Source organism: Agrilus planipennis, unplaced genomic scaffold, assembly GCF_000699045.2.
Source record: "Agrilus planipennis isolate EAB-ADULT unplaced genomic scaffold, Apla_2.0 scaffold86, whole genome shotgun sequence".
Lineage (NCBI taxonomy): Eukaryota > Metazoa > Arthropoda > Insecta > Coleoptera > Buprestidae > Agrilus > Agrilus planipennis.
This window is the reverse complement of record NW_020438863.1, coordinates 626,089-652,831: the sequence shown is the minus strand read 5'-3', so window position 1 is coordinate 652,831 and position 26,743 is coordinate 626,089. Positions and strand designations below refer to the sequence as shown.

At 36.6% G+C, this 26,743-nt stretch overlaps 1 protein-coding gene across 2 annotated transcripts in view; it reads right to left on the bottom strand.

Moving 5' to 3' along the window:
- Positions 1 to 26,743, bottom strand: part of LOC108735727 (suppressor of lurcher protein 1-like) — a 130,121-nt gene that overhangs the window by 34,096 nt on the left and 69,282 nt on the right. For both annotated transcript variants that reach the window (XM_018467833.2, XM_018467835.1), the window contains exon 4: positions 12,515 to 12,695. In XM_018467833.2, coding sequence (XP_018323335.1) covers positions 12,515 to 12,695 — 181 coding nt within the window. The remainder of the gene's footprint in view (positions 1 to 12,514; positions 12,696 to 26,743) is intronic.

The window sequence follows — 26,743 nt, the reverse complement described above, 5'->3', positions numbered from 1 at the left end:
TCATTATTCGTCGGTAACACCACATTTCGAACGATTTTAACTTTTCCTTTTCCGCCAAACATACACCTTTAGCAAACATTTCCGATTTTCTAAATTAATTGTTCGCGAGCATAGAAGTGACTTGTTTTTATTAAAATTCGACCCTGCGCTATTCCTACTACTCCTTTCGTCCTGTGCTATCTGACTTTCCGGATACCTAAAATCGGCCACTTCTTCTAATTTTTCGTCTCCTATCTTTATATTAGCTCTTTCCCTACTTTCTCCTCCCTAGAATACCAGTATTTTTNCTCCAGGTCAATAAAATCAGAATAGAAACACACAATTTCTTTATGGCTGAAACTCGAAACAATTTATGGAATACGTTTATAATGAAGTGAAACTCATCCTCATTATAAGGTCGTCAGTCCTAAGACTGGTTGGACACGCACTTCCCCTCCTTCCTATCCTGAGATAATTTTCGCATTTCCCTGAAACTAGAACATCTCTTGACTACTTACGAACCAAGGTGTACCTCTACTCCTCTTCACTCCCATTTCTGCATCTAATATGCCTCTGACCTACCAACCTATGTCGCCTATTTTTTATTGACTTCCGTAAAATCTCTATTCCCTCTAATACCTCTTCATTTCTAACCTTTCCTATCCATGGTATCTTCATCATTCGTCGGTAACATCACATTTCGAACGATTTTAAACTTTTCCTTTTCCGCCAAACATACACCTTAACAAACATTTCCGATTTTCTAAATAATTGTTCGCGAGCATAGAAGTGACTTCTTTTTATTAGAAGTCGACCCTGCGCTATCCCCTGCTTTATATCCCTACTACTCCTTTCGTCCTGTGCTATCTGACTTTCCAGATACCTAAAATCGGCCACTTCTTCTAATTTTTCGTCTCCTATCTTTATATTAGCTCTTTCCCTACTTTCTCCTCCCTAGAATACCAGTATTTTTGATTTCCTTTTATTTATTTTCATACAAGACTGTTTTGTCAGTACCGCTTCCATTTTATTTAAAGCTATCTCTAACTCCTCCCTGCTAGATGCTAATACTGCTACATCATCTGCATACTAATCTTTTGCCTCTTTTGGGCTAACTTTCACTTTCATTTAAGAATAACCCAATAGTAACAGTAACGAGATGTGAATTTTGGACAAAAGACTTCCGGGTGTCGTCAACTATACTACTATTCAAAATGTCAAAGGAATGAAACTGACAATAAGAAGGAACGACCTAACCGAAGGCATCTCATCCAGACCAGCCTCGGTCCAAAAGTTCAACGTCAAATTCAATACTGCAAACTTATTTTTCACAAATCAGTTTAAATTTATAAGCAGAATAATGGCCCGGCCTGTAATTATTCGTTAGTAAATTGCTTTTCGCGTAAATAATTCTGTATTTTTATGGGAATTTAGTCGGAGTATCCTTAACGTTCCTCTTGCTTAAAATCTTGAAATCGTTTCGCGATTTATTTATGGCGAATAGCGGGCCGGTAAAGTGTAAAGCAATGCGGGGGTTGAAATTTTCAATGCCGCCATACTGGTTATCTTTTATGTGTTTATTTACATTTACTTGCGTTATAAAAGAAAGAACTTAACAGCTTTCGACCGGACCCCGATCGACAGTCACATCTATCCCTCGACGATTTTATTTTTCTACATGCACGACCCCAGTAGTATTTAATAATAATGTTCTAAAATAAATCTGAGACTAAAGTGAATGTATTACTTAACATAGCATTTCAAATCCTTATAATCCATTCACGAACATCAACTTTTCGTGGAATAAAATTCATATCATACATATAGGTGTATATATTAAAAAAGTGGTTGAATCCGAAACATCCCTAGACAAAAATTTTCAGTCTCTCTCTCCAGTCTCTCAGAGTCTGTCAGAGTCTCTCAGCGTCTCTAAGAGCGTCTCTCACAGTCTCTTAGCTATTGCCTAGGTGTTTTTAAGGATCTCGCACAGTCTCTGTATGAGAGACTCGAACGATAAAATTGTTAATTCAGAGATTCGAGTCTCTCACGGAGAGACTGAATGAATAAAACTGAAAAATTGGGAGTCTCTCGTGGAAAAACTGGAATCTCCGAAATATGTTGAACTTTTTAACCATGTCTATCGAGACACCACTTATTGAAAGATTCGAGTCTCTCGTTCAGAGACTGAATACGAAATGGGGATCTCTCTATGAGCGACACGAGTCTCACGTTCATAGACGCAAAACAGTGTTTTTGACAGTCTCTCAACAGTCTCTCTCAGCGACACCAAAAAGACTCGATGAGAGACGGAGACTCGATTCTCGATTTCAGAAACTCTAAGAGACTGAACATTTTTATCTCGGGATGAACATTTCAATATTTTTTATTGCTCCTCTTCTGGACGACAGTTAACCATGTGAATATAAATTTTATAATGTAACGTTTTTACAATACCTATTGTAGGCTTTACACGACAATATAATCATATATGGCGAGTACAGCCAAGATCACTGAAAATGGATGGAAGATAGGCAACCCATTATACATCGAAGTAGAAATTTATTCCGCGTTTACAGCGATCCTTGTCCACTTTTAATGAACCTTACTGTAGGCGATGGAGTTTTTCTTTTTATAGTAAAGTGTCCAGAAAAAAAAGGCATGAAACGAGGCTGATGGCCGGGAAGTGGCCTTAATAGATTAGGGATATAGGGGCAATTTCGTCCAACTACGCTTCATAAACTGCAAGGATTGAGCTTTCCCTTCGATAAAATTAATCGAGGGTGGCGATGAATCCCCGATGGTCGTAGCCGTTTTTATCTCATACGGAGCATAAAAACTACATAACGACAACAGAAGCAGCCAAACTCACGCTCATTCATACACATATAGATGTGCAGGATAACAACAAAACGGGCATTGGAGAAAAGCGTGAAATTTTGTTTGCCTAATAAAACAATAATTTTGTTCAAAACGCGCTCCTAATCCGGCCAGTTTATATCTTAATGGGCCATTTCGATTTTCGGGTTAATGTCCGTCAATGAAAGCTTTATTTGCTCGTTATACATTCAGATACGAAGGGATTCGCTGACGACTCAATAATTAAACATATTTGACTCTGTTTCTTATACAGAGTGGTCACAAATCTAATAAAATATCCGCATAATACCACAGTGTGTTTGCAAGCAACCTACTTCTAAAATAAGTCGCAAGTTTGCAGAAGAAGATAAGACACTATAAAACAATTACGTAAATGTTTGATTTGATTTGTATTTCTTTTATATTCTCTTGTAGACAGTCGAAATTATTGGAAGTAGGTCAATGTGTCAGCGTCATAGGTCAGTGCAGAAATATACGAATATTTTCCTAGACGCTAGATTAAATTTACGTGTCCTATACACTGGCCGGCGCTAAATCCGTTTCGATTTCTTTGTATGGGGTTGTATCAAACAGCGCATGTATCAAACGTCACTGATGAACGCTAATGATTTGCACGACTGTGTAAGATCGCTACAAATGAAGTACGCCAAATGCCGGACATTTTTACATGACTCAGAAATTATTTTTGTAGTGTTTTTACTGGTGTTCTAATTATTTTTTTCTATTGGGAGGATAATAAGTTGAACGAAGGTAGGGGGTGACAAGGATCACAAGATTGAATTAACAAAACATAGGTCAGTAAACAGTTGCAGCGAACCCGATTCATTTCATCAAGGGCCCAGCACTGATGACCTTCGTGCAAAGTTAGTTAAAACTTAAACTCATCCGACATGGCTAAAGTTTAAAACAAGGTTAGCTACAATTCAGCGGCATATATTACATGCTGTACCGAATACGTTTTTGACTGATTCGTGCACACTGTGCCGATGACGTAACCACAGACTCTCAACCACTTATTAGTACGTTATTCGATTTTAATCAATTCTCAACGCCAAAAAGTTACAAATATAATACTCTATTTACGGGGTGTCCCAAGAACAACTGTCAAAAGACAAGAATATATAGAACAATACAAAACATACCATTTTCATGACTTTTCGTTAGATTAAAGATCACTTTCAAGTTTAAAATGAATGGAATGACTTTCATGAAATAATTCATTATCATCATAAGGTCGTCAGTCCTAAGACTGGTTGGACACGTACCTCCACTCTTTCCTATCCCGAGCTATTTTTCGCATTTCCCTAAAACTAGAACAACCCATATCATTAACTATCTGCAAGCAGTAATCTAGTCTAGGTCTACCTCTACCCCTCCTAACTCTCGTTTCTGCCTCTAACATGTGTCCTACCAACCTATCTCGCCTATTTCTTACTGAGTTCCATAGAGCCCTCTGTTCTCCTACTCTTTCTACTACCTCTTCATTTCTAACCTTCTCTATCCACGGTATCCCCATCATTCGCCTGTAACACCACATTTCGAACGCTTCCAACCTTTTCACTGTCAATGTTTCGCACCCATACAGCGCCGTGCTCCAAACATACACTTTTAGCAACCTTTTTTTTATAACTATCGAGAAAAACTTAACAATACAAATATCATATTCTGCTTGTTGATGTCAACGTATAATTTCAAAACCTAAAAATATATAAGTGGATGAAATTTTCAGGTCTGTAAGTTATAATGTGTCAATATTTTTTACTAAGCGAAATGTTCATTAGCAAAGAGAAAAGCTGATTAAAAGAGAGGTACCGGTTTTTATTAAAAGCTGCCTTCAAAACTGAAAAACAAATTACCTTGCTAATAAAAAAGGTAATTAATTAATTTTACACGGGGTGAGGGGCGTCATGGACGATTTTATAGCACACGAATATCGCCGTCGAAAACTGAAAGGTGTCTGTCCACACGACATCACACGTACTACGAAACGTCTATTTTAATTAAAGAGCAGAACATAATGGAAGAGATTAGTTGTGTGCGACCTGGCGCGAAATTGGTAATTTTATTAATGAATTTCGAGTTGATTAGGCAAAGTTATTAATAGCGGAATATTAACGGTGTGGCTCGCTTCTGTACTTCATCAATTGTTTTTGCATCAATCAATTTCTAAATTGCTACGATGTCGAAAGCTACGAAAACCGCCAAAGAATACGCGGTCTCAATTTCTAGTTCAAAGTAAAACTTTTTTTTACCTGCAATTCATAAATTATTTTTACGTCCTATAATTACAAGTGTTATATGGTTCTGAAATAGCTATTTCAGTGTTATTAATTCGAAATCGAAACGTCTATTACTCTACGAAACAAAGAAATTATATTCCACGTAATGGCCGACGCGCGCCATATTGGTTACCCTTTAACGTCGCCTAATGTGCGAAAATATTTATAAAACAAAAAGTGTCAAGTACTAAAAGTACAAATGGAAACGAATGCTGATATGTATTTCAAAAATTATCATGTAAAATCCCTAAAAGACCAAAAGATGTTCAGAAATCGTTAAGTATCAAAAATGCTTTTAAGAATGAAACCCATTAGGTATATACTAATGGAACTATTATTGATCCAACAGAAATCCCTTACCTCTTTAATTTCTTTGCTAATTTAGGTTAGTTTGTTAAGTATTCAAGGAATGTGATAGTTTCATTACGTATATTAAAACGTAATGGATATTTAATTAATTACTAACAAAATGTAAAGCGGTACTGACAGATCAGTCCTGTATGAAAATAAATAAAAGTAAAACTAAAATACTGATATGCAAAAGAAGAAAAAGTAAGGAAAGATTGAATATAAAGATAGGAGACGAAAAATTATAAGAAGTGGCTGATTTTAGATATCTAGGAAGTCAGATAATAGGGACGGAAGGAGTAGTAGGGATATAAAGCAGAGGATAGCGCAGGGTCGTGTCGCCTTTGATAAAAAAAAGTCATTTCTATGCTCGCAAACGGTTAATTTAGAAATTCGTAAAAGGTTGTTAAAAGTGTGTTTGAGCGCGGCGTTGTACGGGTGCGAAACACGGACAGTGGGTGCGACGGAAAAGAAAAGATTAGAAGCGTTCGAAATGTGGTGTTATAGGCGGATGATGAGAATAACGTGGGTAGAAAAGGTTAGACATGAAGAGGTATTGTAAAGAATAGGAGAACAGAGGACTCTATGGAAGTCACTAAAAAATAGGCGAGATAGGTTAGTAGGACACCTTGTCAGGCATGAAGGTCTAGTTAGAGACATATTAGAGGCAAAAGCAGGACTTGTTCTAGTTTTAGGGAAATGCGAAGTTTAGCTCAGGATAAAGAAAGAGTAGAGGTACGTGTCCAACCAGTCTTAGGACTGACGACCCTATGATGATGAACAAAATGTTTGGAATTCTAAATGTGGCGATATTCACCACATGTTTTAAAATTGTTTTCATTTTGTGTACATATTGTAAATACCTTTCTAAAATATTTCTTTTCTATTTTCGATTAGGGTCTATAGAAATTCCTTCCTTTTGTAAATAATCTATTGTATCTTGCTTATCTAAATAACTCTATTACTGTACTTTCCTATAATCCCTGTAACATTTCATCTTTCGTGTACTAACCGCATAACGTCTGTACCTTTCATTCCTTCCTAATTGCAATTTTACGATCGGTTTCTTCGGTGGTTGACACTGCCATCAATTTCTTGGTATTTCTAATCTTAAAGTTTCCATATTTCAATACTTCCCTACTCGTATCTACTACCGTCTCTATTCCTTCCTTGTAGAACAGTTTTTCATTTTCCGTAAATACAAAATCAGTTCGTCTTACGCCTTCAGCAGAACAAATCTCTTCTCTTCTCTTTCCGTTACGCCAGTTGTTGTTAATATTAATTTGAAATCATCTTTTCGATTTAAATTTTACCCACTACAAACTACCTCAAATTAATGAGGGAAAAATTGTTGCTGTTGTCACGCACCCACCGGGAATCGAACCCGGGACCTTTGGCTTTACACACCAATGTTCTACCACTTGTAGTGGGTAAAATTTAAATCGAAAAGATGATTTCAAGTTAATATTGCATATTAATCCACTATTAGTAACTAACCATGTCATAGAATTTCAGTTGTTGTTAAGTTGTAAATATATGTTGTTGTTATCTAGTCCTCCTCAAAACCTTCTATAACAAAATGACCCAACAAACTTACAAAATAAGTAATTCGTATACCTATCTAATAATATCTCACATTTCGTTTTCTTTTTATCTCTAAAATTACGATTTGATTCCGTTCATTTTCTGTTAATTTTTTTCGACAAATCGGTTCTGCTTACGTAGTTAAATGGTTTACACGGCACTGGCAGTTTTTATGAGGCTGTAAAATACTACCATTCGAAATTAATTAGCGGAGACCCTTTTGCAGTCATACACTGTACCAGAGATAATAAAATTTTGCAAGTGTTGTGAATTGAAATAGAAACAAACAGTACAAGCATAAACGTATTATAAAATACCTAAATAGTTACACTGTATTTATTTTGTACTATAAAAGTATGTCGCTCATTTACATTATTTTGCAATGGTCAGCAGGAATATTTTCCATTTTAATGGCCCTATCTTTTGTTTGTTAATTAAATGCATGACAATGAATGAAATGCGTGGTTCGCTTATTTTCTGTTGACCAATTAAAGCTCCGCACACCGTAACGATCGAGGCCCCAGTTCATGTTCATTTGCTGATCCGAAGTTATTTGTAAAATATGTGTTTTCCCAATAAATTTCACATCACAAAAGACCGGAATTTAAAAGCTACCTTTTGTTCCCCCATTCATTGCCTGATTGCAATACTCATTTAAACTTGACAAAGTTACTTCAGACTCAATCAAAAATAATCGAATAATCAGTCGCGTAGTTTTTGTGTTTTATAAAAATCGTTTATTTGTCGCGCATTTGATTTATGCTCTTCATAAAATTGGTTCAAAATACAGTTAAACTTTTCTAACTTCAATCTCCTTAATGTAAGTACCTCGTTTGTGTTACCTTTTCCTACTGAAGTATTATTATCCTAGCCTAACCGCTTTTATTATTATTTTCCATAATACAATATTGAGTACCACAGTGAATATTCCAAAAAAAAAAATGAATAGAAAATGATGGAATTAAACTTATGTTTGAATAGGTGTCAGTAAGTTCCTATTTTTATATCAATAGTATAATGTTAGAAATTCGATTGTTAATGGTGATTGGAACGCGGCACTGTACGAGTGAGAAACATGGATGGTGGGCGCGGCGGAAAAGAAAAGGTTAGAAGCGTTCGAAATGTGGTGTTATAGGCGGATGATGAGGATACCGTGGGTAGAGAAGGTTAGAAATGAAGAGGTATTGTAAAGAATAGGAGAATAGAGGACTCTATGGAAGTCAATAAAAAATAGGCGGGATAGGTTTGTAGGACACCTTCTGAGGCATGAAGGTCTAGTCAGAGACATATTAGAGGCAGAAACAGGAGTTAAGAAGAGTAGAGGTAGACCTAGATTAGATTACTGTTCGCAAATAGTTAAGGATGTGAGATGTTCTAGTTTTAGGGAAATACGAAAATTAGCTCAGGATAGGAATGATGGGAGGTAAATGTCCAACCAGTTTTAGGACTGACGACCTTATGATGATAATGAGTATAAAGTTAATACATCGAAATTATTTGTTTAGAATTACAAGCTAAAACCTACTACTGGGTTGGTATGTATGTCAATTAGCAACCCTATAAATATTCAGGTTAATAATATTCACATGAAAATGATCGAGCGATAAATCACGAGAAGCGAGTGAGACAGGGTGGTGAAAACGGTGACCGTCTGATGATTCCCTGCCATTTTCGATTCCTGAAACTGGTCCTTGAACTCCTCTTTGCTCTTATAGTAGGTATATGACCTTTTGCGGATTATTAAAATACATATCAACAGTCATTTCCACTACCTAACAATTTATGAGGTAATTGTTTTAATTGGACCAATCAATGATCTTTACAGTTTGATTTGTTTGATATTTTAATGTTTATAATAGGTGTTGTCATATCACTGTTTTGGCACTTCAGGCGACGTTAAAAGACAACCAATATGGCGTACGTCAGCCATTACGTGGATCTGTTCATTCCTTTTGTTTCGCAGTTATATATAATAAGGTAAGTTAATATTACTACTAGGTTTATTATTTAGATTATTGTTAATATTTTTTTTGAAATTATTTATTTATATCAAATCGTTGATTAAATTATTATCTATCCTCTAAAGCAAACATAAAAAAACGTGGATTCGTACCAAGATGTCCGGCGCCTCCACCACATTAGGAAGAAGCGTTTTTCGTATATGACTTTAAATGTGATACAATCACAACAACGTTCTGTATGTTTGGTTTAAAATATTGTTATAAAAGTTACCTAATGTCGTAAATAGCCAAAGGATCCATTAACAACCCTTAGAGTTAATGTTTCTTCTGCGCATCGATTAACGTGAAAAGTTTAACAAGTGTTCAAAACTTAAAATGTACATAGGTAGGTATATATTATGATCTTAATTTAACTTTATAACATCCTCACCCCTTAAATTAGTCAGTTTAGTTAGTTTAAACCCTTTTGGAGATTCGGAATGTTCTTCGGAAATCCTACAGAAACAATGTGGGTTTGTACTTGTAAACGATAGTCAGTAACTAAAATTTCGCAGAGGAATATTAAAATTACGAATTGATAGGATCCGAAACATTCATAATGAAAGTATTAACTCTCTCAAGACAAATAAAAACTGTCCTTATAAATCAATACTGTTTTATGTATTACCACAGTTAATTAAGTACAAATAAAAGTTATGTACACAATAAATTACTTATGAAACAATTTGACATTTAATAGTGGTTAATATATCAAAAATGAATGCGAAAATTCATTTTTCATGTATATACCAACCATAAATTACCTCAAGTTAATGACAACAGCAACAAATTTTTCCTCATTAACTTTCATGGTAATTTATAGTTGGTATATATGGAAAATAAATTTTCACGTTAATATTTCATATGTTAAGCACTGTTAAATATCAAAGTGTTATATATATATAGCATTAATATAATTACATTAGTTCGACAGATCTGTGACCTTTGAGTACGGTTTATTGTTCCTGCTGTTGTCATCTCTCGTAGCTTAGTGATCAAAGCGATAACGCATAAAGCCAAAGGTCCCGGGTTCGACTCCCGGCGAGGCTGTTTGACAACAGCAACAAATTTTTCGTCATTAACTTGAGGTAATTTGTAGTTAGTATGGATGGAAAATGAATTTTCACATTTATATTCGATAAATTACTTAATATATCAACACATCGTTCATAGATGCAGTGACGCAATAGCAGCTTATTAATTATTTATGAAAATATAACATATATACATATACGAATGACTAATGGCCGTACATTAAAGCTTAATTAATTCTCTATTTAAACAGAGGATTTTAAAAATTGAAATATTGACCAAAACATACTAAAAATGATAACGTTAGCATTGAATATATACCCAAAGCCAAGTCTCAATTAAAAATGTATTTTTAATATCAAAAACGTATACCTAAATCCTTTGCAGTTTGTATACCATCGGAAAGTTACCTTTTGCTCCATGAAATTTTCAAAACTTCCTGGACGAATTAAAAGGGTAGGATTATGCAAAACGTGCGTAATTAACTAAATGAACCTGTCTCTATAATACGAATATAAGCCTGATATTCTATTGGAAACTCGTTAGAAACATGGCTGGCAAGGATTTAAGCATTAGGAGAATGAATTAAAGATTACCCACTTCTCAACTTGCACACAGACAACGAAGGCAGAAGACACAAGTGCTTTAACCGCAAGATTGCAGACGTTGCACATGACTACTTAAAAGTCTAACTCTACCAAGCTTAGAAGCCTTTTGAACGGGGAACAGGACAATAAAACATTCAGATGGCGAAAAAGGAAGCTGAAAATGATGATACTAGAACTGGTAGCGTATAAAACTGTTATAAAACTACTACTATACTTAACGTATTCGTATGTTGATTAGTTTTGGAAATAAGACAACTAATAAATTTAAAAAAAAAAAATCGTTACGATATTTTATAATTTGAAATATTTCTAGAATTGTGCAGAGTTTTTACGTCCCCTGTAAGCGACCATAACTACCTTCACCACATCATCAGTGGTGTAATAATCTGTCATGAAAATCCTTTCAGATGGGATAAGAAGTAGAAATCAGACGGAGCCAAATCCGGAGAATATGGTGGATGAGGGATAGATTTAAACTTCAGATTACGAATAATCTCATTATGGCTGCCATATACCGAATTTACTATAACGATAATCGTTCCTTAGACAGCAAAAAATATCTAGAAAATTTATTTTTTTTTTTCTCGTTAAAAATTTGAATATTACGTAAGTCTAATAAAAAAAGAGCCTCTAAGACGACTTCGAGCTACAGTTTTGTAGAAAGACATCGCACGTATCAAATGATATCACGCATACAAATTTGTTTCGAGTATATTTTGCGTTGTGTTGTGTAAATGTATATGCGCGTCTGTGCGTGTATGATAGTGGTAATAATGTGCTTCTGTTCCTTTTGTAATTCTACAACGAATCAAACGTAATAATGTTAGCGGAACTACGGCTTACAGTCCAAACAATCCTTCAAATTATCATTTCCATAAATTCACCGAACGGGAAAAGGCCCTTTTGTCTCTCGTTCAGTTTGCATTGTGACCCGTAATTGCCTGCCCTGCGGTCCTTTTCCCCGATTTTTAACATTTGCAACAAAAGATAAATTAATTAACTCTATTCACAACGTTCTGGGCAAATCCCCTCCAGGAGAATATGTTTGGCAATCAGGAAAACCCTTTCATAATGCTTAATAAGTAGAAAATATATAACCGGATACTACCTGCTGCATATTAACTTATTTCCAAAGTCTGAAATTAAATTTAATATGAAATCGTTACGAATTTTCGAAGATGACTAGTCTTAGTTCTACCGTTGGTATTGTTTTGAGCGTATGCCGCTGGCAATCGATACCAGCGGCACCTCTGATTTCCCGATCTACCCTTTAGCCGCGGACAATAAATTATTCAACCAACAAGATTGTACAAGCAAAGAAACTTACGAGGAAGTTTCCGGAAGTCTTCGGAAACTCTACGATGAGATGTTGTACATTTAGAGAGAAATAATCTTCTATTATAAAATATAGTATTGTATTCTCACACTTTGTTATTACCGCCGAAAGCTGCTTACTTAATTTATTCGTACATAAAGTACAAGTTCCTTTGTAGTAGTAGGTACTTTAACAAATTACATAATTTAATAAAAAAACTAACTATGCACCTAATTTTGCCGCCGTTTACGCCTTGATAAAATCAAATGCCATTCTACTGGGTCAATAATTTAGCATTAGTTTATAGTACCAAAGTTCGTTTTCGCGTGTTGCAAAACAATCATGGCGTTCTCGACTAAATTTATGATTGCTGGATTTAAATTTTACTGCAACTTTTCCTAATTTACGACCGAAGAGCAGTCGCTGCATGTGAATTTAAAACGTTACCATTATAAATAATTAATATTCAAAAATTTTCGTTGAAACGCTCACCTTAACTGAGTCTTCAGGATGTCGAACTCCAGGAACTGTATCTCTATTATTTCGTCCGAACTAGCGACAAAAGTATACAGCAAACAGTCTATATTTGCTGGATAAGGTAGAGGGTGATCAGGACTTTTGAAAATTCCCTTTTCCTTGCCGTACGTTGCTGAGAATATTAAGCATTCACACCCTGCAAAATAAAAGCGTCTATTAATGTAACTGACTGTACCATAATTATTTTCATATTTTTAAATTCTCAATTTTGGCAAATTTTGCAGGCAATCTCAATGAAAGATAATTGCATAAATTTCACTCTTTTTTCAATTACTTTGATAAATTGGTACCGGTTAATTCTACATAGATAAATACATACACCAAAACTAAATCTAATACCAGTTGTACGCTTTGAATGAAGGAATAAAGTACCGCTGCGAGTCGGAGAGATTTATTAAAAATACCCAAATAAAATTGCTCCACCAACGGACATCTATTCAAAAAGTTTGATTACTATTAATAACGCACGTGGGAAAAATAAACCATCGTAAGTTCTATGCCTCACTCTTCATTTACATCAATGTAGTTGGATGGTCCAGCGATTCATTTATGATCAATACATTTTCAGCTTTTATACGATACAGACAATATAACACAACGCAGTGAAACAGCGGAAAATATAGAGGACCAATGCCCGACCTACAGAATATTACAATGCTGTTATAATTGCTCCACCGAAGACAATCCATGAATATTTGAAGTGTTGAAAATGTTTATATACCTACCATTAATAACATTCGTGAAAAAAATAAAACACCATTATTTCAATTTATTTGTATATAGCATAACACAACCCAATAAAACAAGAGAAAATATAGAGCAATAAGTCCTTTTGCACTGCAGCACATAACAATACAATCGATTGATGTACACAATAGTGCATATACATATATATAGTAAAGTTCACAATAAAAAGCAGAACTACCACGCTACAACTTGGCAAGGCATTATACAACACAACACAACACAACACAACACAACACAACACAACACAACACAACACAACACAACACAACACAACACAACACAACACAACACAACACAACACAACACAACACAACACAACACAACACAACACAACACAACACAACACAACACAACACAACACAACACAACACAACACAACACAACACAACACAACACAACACAACACAACACAACACAACACAACACAACACAACACAACACAACACAACACAACACAACACAACACAACACAACACAACACAACACAACACAACACAACACAACACAACACAACACAACACAACACAACACAACACAACACAACACAACACAACACAACACAACACAACACAACACAACACAACACAACACAACACAACACAACACAACACAACACAACACAACACAACACAACACAACACAACACAACACAACACAACACAACACAACACAACACAACACAACACAACACAACACAACACAACACAACACAACACAACACAACACAACACAACACAACACAACACAACACAACACAACACAACACAACACAACACAACACAACACAACACAACACAACACAACACAACACAACACAACACAACACAACACAACACAACACAACACAACACAACACAACACAACACAACACAACACAACACAACACAACACAACACAACACAACACAACACAACACAACACAACACAACACAACACAACACAACACAACACAACACAACACAACACAACACAACACAACACAACACAACACAACACAACACAACACAACACAACACAACACAACACAACACAACACAACACAACACAACACAACACAACACAACACAACACAACACAACACAACACAACACAACACAACACAACACAACACAACACAACACAACACAACNTAGCAAGGAGATCGGGCTGAAACTATAGCTACAAGCTATCCAAGGATGGTACTATAGAATGTCACCTCAAGGTAGGCCTAGTGGCGTCATCTCTTGGTTAGGCCGGAAACTTATCAATCCACCCTCGTATGTTTCTCTGTATTTTGGGATGTTGCATTCTCAGTTTGTTTCTGAGCATAATCGTAGCTAGAGGGTAGGTCGAGGTGTATTCTATCAGACATTAGGTCGGATTACGAAAACGTATAAGCGTGAGAGAGCGATGCGAGACGTCGCACCACTATGATTTATGAAAGGCGCATATTTCAGCCCTCACCGCGGCAAACAGTTTAGGCAGCAATTCCTTAGTATCTACCAGAAACGGTTATTAAAGAGAAGAGAATTCCTGACAGGGATAATAACCTGTCTAGCATGGGATTTGGGAAGTTGAAATCGCGCTGTAGAGAACACATGGAGCAACCGCAAATTTTAAATTTAAAGTTTAAATAAATTGGGAAAATCCTGATACGCTGAAAAACTGGGCGAACACGCCGGATTAAAGTCAAATTCCAAAAGGATAAGCCTTTTACAATATCTAGTTTAGCAGAATTATATATGACTCTATTATTATATTCCGCCACTCCGTCTAAAGATTCAAAACATTAATAATAAACAGGAAGTAGTCGTCAGTCTTAAGACAGATTGGACACCCACCTCCAATTACTTTCTACCTTGGGTCAATCTTCAGATTTCCTTAAAACTAGAATATCCAACACCCCTAACTATGTTGCCAAATAATAATGATAATCTATAATTATATACAAGGTGTCCAGAAAGAGTAGGGGGTATTTGTATCTGCGCTGTCCTTATAACGGCGCGGTTGGGAGGAGTGCAGTAGGGATGGGTTGTTTCACTACTTTTTGGAGATTCAATGTCCATGGAGCAGTATCCGGGAGACCATCGTGCTTTTTGCATACGCGCCTATTGTCGCAATGGTGATCGGATGATGACAGCTCAACGATCATGAGGGGCTAAATTCCAAGTACCATCTGATGACCGGTTTAACTGCAAACATTTACAATCCAAGTCGCGCTCCGTTCGAACCCAACAAACAATTCAAGAAATGAGTGTCAATGCGTGAAAATCCATCTCAATTAGTTCGCCAATGCATTCAAGTACTTGATATTAAAAAACCGTCGTTACAGAAGATTCTGACGAAAGATTTACATCTTGTCAACATTTGGACAATATCATCTTTGGCACTTAATTTTCTAAATTTTTTTTCTGACTCCGTTTTTTCAAATTGAATTTACAAACACCCCCTAGGCTTTGTGGACACTCTACTTTGCCTCTATTTACTCCGGTTTCTACTTCCATCCTACCTCTTCTTATCTCCGTTTACTGTCCTTTTTCCCATTGACTCTGTTCTCCTACTTTTAATACCTCCTCATTTCTAATCTTTTCATCTGCAATATTTGCATTATAACTTACTAGTTCTTCCCCCTGCCCCCGACCATTTTTATTGCACCACTATGACGTAGTGTCGGCCATCATTCTTTTTCAATTGTTTTCGCATTGTCACTGATGTCGGCCATTATGGTTTTTTGATAGATGTATAGTAATCAATGATTTAAAGTAATTGTTTGTAAATAGGTATGCAACACATCGTACACTTCAGCATAAGAAATTCCTGACACTAACTACGTAATACTACTTTGCCCTGGGCTGACAGCACTCATAATTTCTTTTATATATAATATTCTAACTGTTACTATTTTTATTATGTCATGTCCATCATCAACTCCTAGCAGGCGTGTTTCACAAAATATTTCAGATGAAAACGTACAAGTCATGATGAAAAACATAACCCAAATAAAAGCAGCAAAGATTGGCCTTTGATGGTTTTTGGGTTCTTAAATTCCCCATTAAAATGCAAATTCAGTTACAAGACAACGCAGCAGTTTGACAACCTACGTTCCATCTTCCTCACTGAAGTTACTCTAGGGATATTGTCAGAATCGAATTTGATCTTTTCATTGCACTCGAATAATTGATTTTATATTAGATACCTACGGCTTAATTTAAGTCACAGGGATAAAATATTTAACATTCAAAATAGAATTTCCAATAGGTATCATCTAATTAGCGTTTCATTAAAGGCTGTCTGAGCTTTACTTCAAAAAGCAAAGCAATTACAAATAGCGTGCCAAACGGATCCTAATCGGAACCACTTGAGTGTAGATAAGTAACATTAAGAAGAAGCTTTCAAAATAAACCACCAAAAGAATTATGCTAAGCAAATCACATCAAACCCTTTCCCGTTGAACGGAAAATTACAATCTACAAAAGTAAAAATAAACCACCAGAATTATTGTGAGTAGGGGAGAGCGGGGCTAAAAGTTACCGGGGAAAGTTGTTCCGTATGAAATAGTTCTTAGAAAACAAGAGATAACTACATTTCGTTAACTCGTCGTAAAATGGAAGGGTACAGCGCACCGACGTCAGCCATCTTAGTTACTTCAATGACAGCCGGTACTTTGAAAACGTAAACATTTTCATCTTTGTTATTTTTAATATGTCTTACGAAATTCATGTTAAAAATGCCTAGTTTTTCAATGTTTACATACAAAAATATGTCAAATAACTTATTTATTACGCAAAAACCGCATACCTGTCGTCATCTAACCTATTCATTTGAGAAGTACTCTTGGGGTTAGATGTTCCGTTTTTGGGGGACTCGTTGTAACCTCGGAACAACTTGCCCCAATTTATCTATCCATTACTGTTCGCTCATCGCCTTAGTAGAAATATTGTTTTTCTTTTGCTGCATGAGGAAAAACTACACGAGGTTCTATATTTCTGGAGATCATGGAAAGAGTTGCAGATGCAGTTATGAAAGGTGGCCAAAAAACAAAAGCTGTCGCCAGACATTTAGATATTTGTCATATGACATTGTTCGGATTTGTCAAAAAGTTGAAATCAGGAGAAGATAACATTAAAGTTGGTTTTAAAAAAGTACGATTGGTTTTTAATGACGAACAAGAAAAATGTATGTAATTTGATAAAATATGCAGCTATTTTCTTTGATCTTTTGCCAGAAGATGTTCGGAAATCGGCGTATGAATGTGCACAGAACTTCAATGCACCTGATATTCCGCCATATTGGCATAAAAATGGAAAAGCTGGTCCGGATTGGCTGACTAGATTTTGAAAGAGGAATCCTCAGCTTTCCATTAGAGCACCAGAATCGACAAGTAAAAATTTATGTTTAATTAAGTAAGCTGACTGATTATTAATAAGACATTGTTAATTACTGTGTAATACATGCTTGGTTAAATTTAATATATTTTTTTACAAATTATATCTTCCCGAGGTATCTGAACAACTTACCCCAGCCTGTTAACAACTAGCCCCAAGCCGGGGCACATTGTTACTTTCCGACTTTAGGTAGTTAAATATTTTTTTACAAAAACAATCATCCAAAAAAGTATCTTACTATCAAATTTACACATGTGGTTATATTTCCCATTAATAACAATGAAGCTAGAGCATGTTTTCTTTTCAGAGTATAAAGTCAACTAAAAAACGGAACTTTTAGCCCCGCTCACCCCTATTAGCTTAGTTTGAATTCCTGTCGGAAAAATAAAAACCTACCCTACCGTACTACACGATTTAAAGATCGTAATCTAAGTTTATGGTTTATTTTCAGGAATTTTTATGTGTTCTCTAAACTTTGAAACATAAACTTCATTCGTAATATTATAGAGAACTAATATAGACGAAGACGTAAAAGAATTTTGCAAGTAACTCTATGAAAACTTATTACAAGCATTGTAAATGTTGACGACGTGTGACGAAGAGGACAAAAATACACCCCCGGTGACCTAGAAAATAAAATGGACCGAAAAAAGTTGCAATGAATTTTTTATATCCCATCAGCATTGCTCATGTCTGCAGGACGTACGTCTCTCAGATTATATGCAAACCGACGCCACGGTTGACGCTTGCTTTATAAATAATGTATAACATGTCACAGAAAGAATAAGCGCCGTTGAAAGATAAAAGATCTCACATCACATCTTGTCTCAAATAACGATCTGAAAATGACTTCAACGAAACACTAAAAGAATATATTTAGCAAGATTACCAAATCAATAATGTATTCACATTAACATCTACAAAGATATTCGACGTTTAACGTTTACAAGCGATCTTTAAATACAGTGTAAACTATACAGGGTTTGTCCGAAAAGTAATAGGACTGATTTCCTTCCGCCGCGACTGTACTGGATACGGTAGAGGGCATTCCTAGCTAACGAACGAGCGGTTGGTGAGTTGTCTCCGACCACCTGGAGAGTCAGAACAGGCTTTTTCGCGCGACGTGTTTCTGTGAGTGGTGCAAGCCGAAAATGCAGCGTTCGTTAGAGCAGAGGTACGCGATTAAATTCATGGATCTTTGAGTATGATCCCGAGACAAAGAGGCAATCTTCCGAGTGGCACACGCCGGCGTCTCTTCACCCAAAAAAGGGAAGAATGAGCAAATCCAAAGTGAAAGCGATGCTCATTGTCTTTTTTGACATGAAAGGTATCGTCCACCATCAATTTGTTCCTCCTGGACAAACCGTCAACGCCAAGTTTTACGTGGAAGTGCTCAAGAGACTTAAAAGGAAGGGTCAGTCGGGTCCGACAAGACATCGCAGCCGACTGGAAGTTGCACCACGACAACGCCCCGGCTCACACCGCCTTTATTGTGGACAGCTACCTGACCAAGGCCGGCATCCCAACGCTTCCACAGCCGCCCTACAGCCCAGATGTGGCCTCCCCGGACTTTTTTTTGTTTGCTTGCCTGAAAAGGCCGATGAAAGGCAATCATTTTGAGACGACAGAGGGGATCCAAGCAGAATGCACCGCGGCTCTTAAGGCTATTCCGGAGAATGCCTTCCGTGACGCCTTCAATGCTTGAAAATCGCACTGGCAGCGCTGCATCGACGCAGAAGGAGCCTATTTTGAAAGTTTTTAAAGAATTGTAACGATTGCCTCAATAAATTTTTTTAAATCGACTCAGTCCTATTACTTTCCGGACAAACAAACAAACGACACTTAAGGGACTGAACATATTTCGGCGTTATAAAGAGTGGTCATTAAATGGAGAGAAATAAAATATATTATTTTATTATTCTATAATAATATGCATTTACCAATGTAGTACACATTTTGCGCACGAACATTATTATTCATACATTACGTATAGCCTGTTATCTTCGTCTGATGTTCTTTTTTGCTCCAATATTTTAATTGTATTTTGTTAGGTATCTTACTCATATCTTGAAATACTGCTGGATCAATTTGATTATAAACAGTACAACTGTAGGGACTGGACTAACACATTCGAGATTTGGCCAGCGGTGGCAGAGCCAGCTCAAGCAAAAGGAGATTTTTATTTAATTTATAACAACCGAATATTTATGACAAATTAATTCTTATTTATTACTCAGTTGCATAGAAGCGTTCGAAATGTGGTGTTACAGGCGAATGATGAGGATACAGTGGATAGAGAAGGTTAGAAATGAAGAGGTATTAGAAATAGTAAGAAAACAGAGGACTCTATAGAAGTCAATAAGATATAGGCGAGATAGGTTGGTAGAACACCTTCTCGGGCATGAAGGTCTAGTCAGAGACATATTAAAGGTAGAAACGGAAGTTAGGAGGAGTAGAGGTAGAGCTATAGTATTAGATTACCTACTGTTCGCAAACAGTTAAGGATGTAGGTTGTTCTAGTTTTGGGGAAGTGCGAAGATTAGTGGAAGTGCGTGTCCAACCAGTCAGTCTTAGGACTGACGACCTTATGATGATGATGACTCAATTACTTGCACTTTAGATACCAATTAGAATCTCCAGGCAAAAAGTAAGGGTAAGTAAGTAAGTTTCCTGTCTCCGTAAAGTGCGATACAGGGCATCATTCAAGCATAGGACAAGTAGAGAGATTTTGAGTCGTACAGTGAGAAGACTCCATCATTTTTGAAGTAGAAAGGAATGACTTACCTAATCAAAAATAAAGATTAAAGACTGAATAATTAGGAATTTTAAAATTCTTGAGCAACTTCCACCAAATTTTAATAAGCCGCCCTAATTAATACTTTAACTTCTGCGTAAGATTCCTAAATGATTAAGAAAATTAGTTGAATGTTGTTTAACATGTAGCATGTTCTAAAGTTATTTCGAAAACGAAATTGGCTGAAATAAAGCTGATTTCCCATTAGGCTCGTTCGTGTTAAACATGAAACGGATAAACGGCTGTATACGATATTTCGTAAAGTCAACGTCGTATAATGTTTAACAGTCGTAGATTTTAAGCAAGTTTAAAGCCGTAAGCCCGGGCTAAACGGCAAAGACAGAAAGAGAAGAAGCATGTCACAAGACATTATTTCAGTGCTTGAAGTTAATCGAGAATTCAAGACTCAATTTGAAGCAGACTGTTTTGTAACAAAGGATTCATTAACTTAATTGAAGTACATTTAAAGCCATAGCCTGTACACGCTTACACTAATAATAATTTATACCATAGACAGAACGTACAGAAAGTTTGACTCAGAGATATTCGAGCGAAAATGGAAGATCGAGACGCAGAACGAACGAACGGATAAAATATCGGATAAAATGCTACAAAGATGGCATAACAGTATCCAATTACTACAACTTAAATAGGTACATCATAATCGCTTTACGACTAAACTTAACTAACTAAAATACAATCTCACGAACTTTCTTACTAACAAAGTATAATTTGCGAACTTTATAAAAGGGTTGTAGTCCCGTTTAAACAAATTTCGTGATATTCAGTATAATCGATGTACGAACCAGGTTCCCAAACAAGTATTCCATAAAATTAATCTTTCTTAATATACCTAGTTCTTCATTTTAAGCTCTCTTTCTCAATTCATCAATACAAATAAAAATTAAATACTGTTCTCGTTGGTGAGTGCATCACTCGAGGACGGCTGGATCGATTTGGCTAATTTAGACAAAGAAAACATTAAAAAATTGCGCTGAAAATTGGAAAATTCGGGAAACAGAATGTGCTTTTTCCTTAGTTGTTGTGTACTTAAAAAACTATTTAAATTAAGAATTGTTTCAATTTTTACATTCAATCTGAGTATTTGTTTCTATATAATCAGTTTTCTGGGTACAATGTTGGCAGATATCAATTATTTATTTAAAACCGTAAACCAACACCTGCTTACCTACTGGTTTAGTAGGTCAATTAGCGAGGAACCAATAATAATCGAAGAAGCCAAATCCAAGATAGCAAACAAGCAAATAATGCAGGGTAGTGAGACGGCTTACCGTCTTCACTCATCCTGTGATGATTCCCTGTCATTTTCTACATTCTCAATTATACAATCAGGTGGGTTAATATTCTTATTATATTATTAAATTATTTACTAATTATAATTAAGTTATTGTTGGATAAGTTATTCAAAATTATATAAAATTGCTTTTAACATTAGATTAAGGTAATTGTCCAAAAATACCACAAATGGCGCGGTAAACGCCATATGTAATGTGATGCTTCATTTTAGGATTACGTGTCCATTTAAATATATGGATGTCTACTTGCTGAAACGAATCCCGGAGTAGCTAACCCCAACGTGATAGGCACGTCACCATAATCGAATAAAATAATTCGAAGTGGTCTGTATTCTGTCGAAACGGCCAGACGCGGATCGCGATTTCGACCTTTTTGGATTTCATCAGCTCGTCGCAGAGAGCTCCGACAGAACACAAACCAACTTTTACCTGCTGTATTAACAGTGCGTTTTGGAAAATACTACAGATGGCGCGGTAAACGCCATCTGTAGTACGATGCTACATTTTAGGATTACGTATGCTCCAACAAAATCCATTTAAATATATGGATATGTACTTGCTGAAACGAATCCCGGAGTAGCTAACCTCAACGTGATAGGCACGTTACCATAATCGAATAAAATAATTCGAAGTGGTCTGTATTCTGTCGAAACGGCCAGACGCGGATCGCGATTTCGACCTTTTTGGATCTCATCAGCTCGTCGCAGAGAGCTCCGACAGAACACAAACCAACTTTTACCTGCTGTATTAACAGTGCGTTTTGGAAAATACTACAGATGGCGCGGTAAACGCCATCTGTAGTACGATGCTACATTTTAGGATTACGTATGCTCCAACAAAATCCATTTAAATATATGGATATGTACTTGCTGAAACGAATCCCGGAGTAGCTAACCTCAACGTGATAGGCACGTTACCATAATCGAATAAAATAATTCGAAGTGGTCTGTATTCTGTCGAAACTGCCAGACGCGGATCGCGATTTCGATCTTTTTGGATCTCATCAGCGCGTCGCAGGCAGCTCCGACAGAACACAGACCAACTTTTACCTGCTGTCTTAACAGTGCGTTTTAGAAAATACTACAAATGGCGCAGTAAACGCCATCTGTAGCACGATGCTACATTTTAGGATTACGTATGCTCCAACAAGGTCCACTTGTGTGGATATCTACTTGCTGAAAACGAATCCCGGCGTAGCCAACCTCAACGTGATAGGCACGTTAGCTTAATCGAATAAAATAATTCGAAGTGGTCTGTATTCTGTCGAAACGGCCAGACGCGGATCGCGATTTCGATCTTTTTGGATCTCATCAGTGCGTTGCAGACAGCTCTGACAGAACACAGACCAACTTTTACCAGCTGTCTGTTGCCTGTTTTTGTAATTAAATATACAAAAAATTCGTTCCTATATAACACCATCAAGAGCAGTGGTCTATTTCAGAATCAGTTTCATCATATTGTAAGATAATCAGAAGTTTTTGTTTCATTTGCGTTCGTTTAGAATTATATTGATATACACATTTTCCTTTGTCTAAAAGTGTAAATTTAACTGAAAATTTTGATAACAAACTGCCGATATATTCTCGTTAGAAGACAGATATAAAGTGAATACAATGCAAAATTAAAGTAATAGTCGACACATGAGCCATAAATCACGTCGTGGAATTCGTATAATTATGGTGAGTCTGTAAGCTTTTGCCGCGAATCCATGGGCGAAGGATGGAGCGCGGGGAGCGGCCGGAATTGGGAACTGACGGGACAGACTCCGTCGCCATTCTTCCCTCTCGCGGTCGGTAATTTAGGCAAAACGTTGTTTTGTGCATTAATCACAATTCATTAGAAAGGGCTGGTGCTGCTTCTGTAAGATAAATCAATTTGAACTTTCGCTTCGCCTGTTATGAATTTCCCCGATAATAATAAACAGAAACGCATTGATTTCCACTGCAACAGATCGAAACAATGCAAAATCTGACAATGATTTGCTTTAATCATTCTCTGTGCGAACATTTTCTGTATATCTTCATCATCATCATCATCATAAGGTCGTCAGTCCTAAGACTGGTTGGACACGTACCTCCACTCTTTCCAATCCTGCGCTAATCTTCGCATTTCCCTAAAACTAGAAAAAAAAAACTTTTGGGTGTTTCATTCCCACCAGCCAGTAATGCTGGTGGGCGGGCAGTCCCTCCGGACTACGCCGGAAGGTAGGGCGGAAGGCCCTCTTCAGCCTGCTTTCAGGGTGGTGTTTCGGGTGAGAAAGATGAGACGGACGAAATGAAGACAGAAGAGAGTGAAAGATTATCTGTGGAATAATACTGCCTCAGCATTTGCCTAAGTGATCCAAGGAAACCAATGAAAAGGCAGACGGACCCGGAATCGAACCGGCGTCCTCCCGAATGCTAAGCAATGGTCTAAACCTCTAGGCCATGTCGCTCAGTCTAAAACTAGAACAACCCACATCCTTAAGTATTTGAGAACAGTAATATAGTCTAGGTATACCTCTACCCCTCCTAACTTCCGTTTCTGCCTCTAATATGTCTGACTAGACCTTCATGCCTGAGAAGGTGTCCTACTAACCTATCTCGCCTATTTCTTATTGACTGCCATAGAGTCCTCTGCTCTCTTACTCTTTCTAATACCTCTTCATTTCTAACCTTTTCTACCCATGATATCCTCATCATCCGCCTATAACACTACATTTCGAACGCTTCTAACCTTTTCCGCCGCGCCCACTGTCCATGTTTCGCACCCGTATAATGCCGTGCTCTAAACATATACCTTTAACAATCTTTTCCGAATTTCTAAATCAATAGTTCGCGAACATAGAAGTGACTTCTTTTTATTGGAGGCGATTGGACCCTGCGCTATCCTCTGCTTTATATCCCCACTACTCCTTCCGTCCTTTTCTGTATATACTTAACAATAATTTCAAGTGAAGAACATGATATACATAAGTATTAACTTTGCTACTGTTAATTTGATACTAAAGTTTTGAGCCCTCCACTCAACATCAACAAACCGTCCTAATTTCTTTAAACCATCTCCCAAAGCAACATCTTGTGTGCGTCCCCTAAAATACACAGGGCTTTAACTAAACGTATGTAGTACAAAGATGATACGACGTATCAGACTGTTTAGCGGTCGTAAGTTAATCTTATAATCCCGATAATGCCCTTTATAGCATTACGAGTCGACTCTAGTTACTGTTGACTTGGCGGTAATATCGTTTTATGCAAATAAACAAAGCCTATTTAAACATGCCTTCAGCAACGATGCCCTAGAAGAGTTAGTAATAAGACTCGGTCTAATGCAGCACCAACGTTATCCGTTCGCTAAATGCATTAAATGTTTTGTTACAATAGCAATTAATGTATCTTATTTTATTTCTACAATCCTTTATTTGAACGACCTACCAGTTTGCCCTCTGTAACCAACTGAAATAATAACGATTTACATGTAGTTACCTACTGGACCACGAAGATAATATTTTATATCGAGGACGCGTATTTTCTTACTTTCGCGGATTACCATGGCAAAGAAGAGAATCAAGATATCTTACGTAGAAGTTAAGAAGTTCTACTTTGAGAAGTTTAATAACACTTAAACTATTCGCTGTTTAATGTAGCCTAAAGACGTAAAGTGTAGATAGTAAGTTACAACAAGTTAGGTGAAATATTGCTCGCCGAAGATAGAATCAGGTACTTGTGGTCGAAACGCTTTCGAAATTGTAACAGACCCTGCCATCTATTAATGCCCGTGTTAATTAACATGCCATTACATACTTGCATCAAATAGCAAATGAGACACCATATTACACTCAGATTCCACGTGACAGAATTCTTAGCTCATTAGAAACACAACAGAAACTAAACTAAAATTTTAATCAAACACTTAAATTAACACTAAAAAAAAACTAATATCTCATGTGAATTGTTTTGGGGTTTTATGATGAGGGTATGCTAGCTTAATAAATTTGGATCAATAGATCAGATACATGGTTAGGTTAGGTTACGGATAAAAACTGTGAACACTAGCAAATACTAGGCGGTCTGGTATATCTGGTATAGCCAAAACGCAAGATCTAATAGTATTTCAAACATAAAAACAAGAACAACATCAACGACAAGCGTCTTCTCTTGATGGTAAATTTATCTGTCATTCCAGTGCGATGCTAAGTTCCAGTTCATAACTTTAAATCTATAGGACTATATTTTGTACGGGATTGTAAGGAAGTTGTGACGGGAACTACGAGCAAAAACAGCGGTGTTTATGGAGGTCGTAGAATAGAAATTGTACGCATAATCGGTGAACTGAATAGGCTTCGAGAACATCGCAAGAACAAGGGTACCATTAACTATTACAAACGCAAAAAGTTTTTATAGCAGTTTTAGGGCATACAATACTGGAAGTTTGATAAAGGGCGTGATCGTCATCCACCAATGGAGAACGTAGTAGAATGGACAGATTAATGTTATTATATTCGATAATTTATAATAATGGTTTGTTAACATTAAACTTTTGATTCTACACTATATCTGATTAGTATTCCGGAATAATTGAAAGGTGATATTTAGAGGCAGTGTATGGTGCAATAGGGGATGTAAAACGTATGCACAAAAGGTACCCCAGTTAACAAGCCGGCAATTATTGAGAACAATTGTCAAATTGACAGCTGAGTTACCCTTTCGTTCCTAGTAATTGTAACCGTCAATTCACGAAACAATCATACGTATTCGTGACCTTCGCAACAGCTGATACACAAACAAGTCAATTGCAAATAACGAGCCGTCGATAATTGAAAACAATTTGGCAGCTGCGTTATCTTATCGTCCTTTGTTAGCACAAGTGTGAAGTAACTGAACACTCATACCTATTCGTGACCTTCGAAACAGCTAGTACACGGACACGTTAATTGCAGTTAACGAGCCCTCAATAATTGAGAACAGTTGTCAATTTGGCAGCC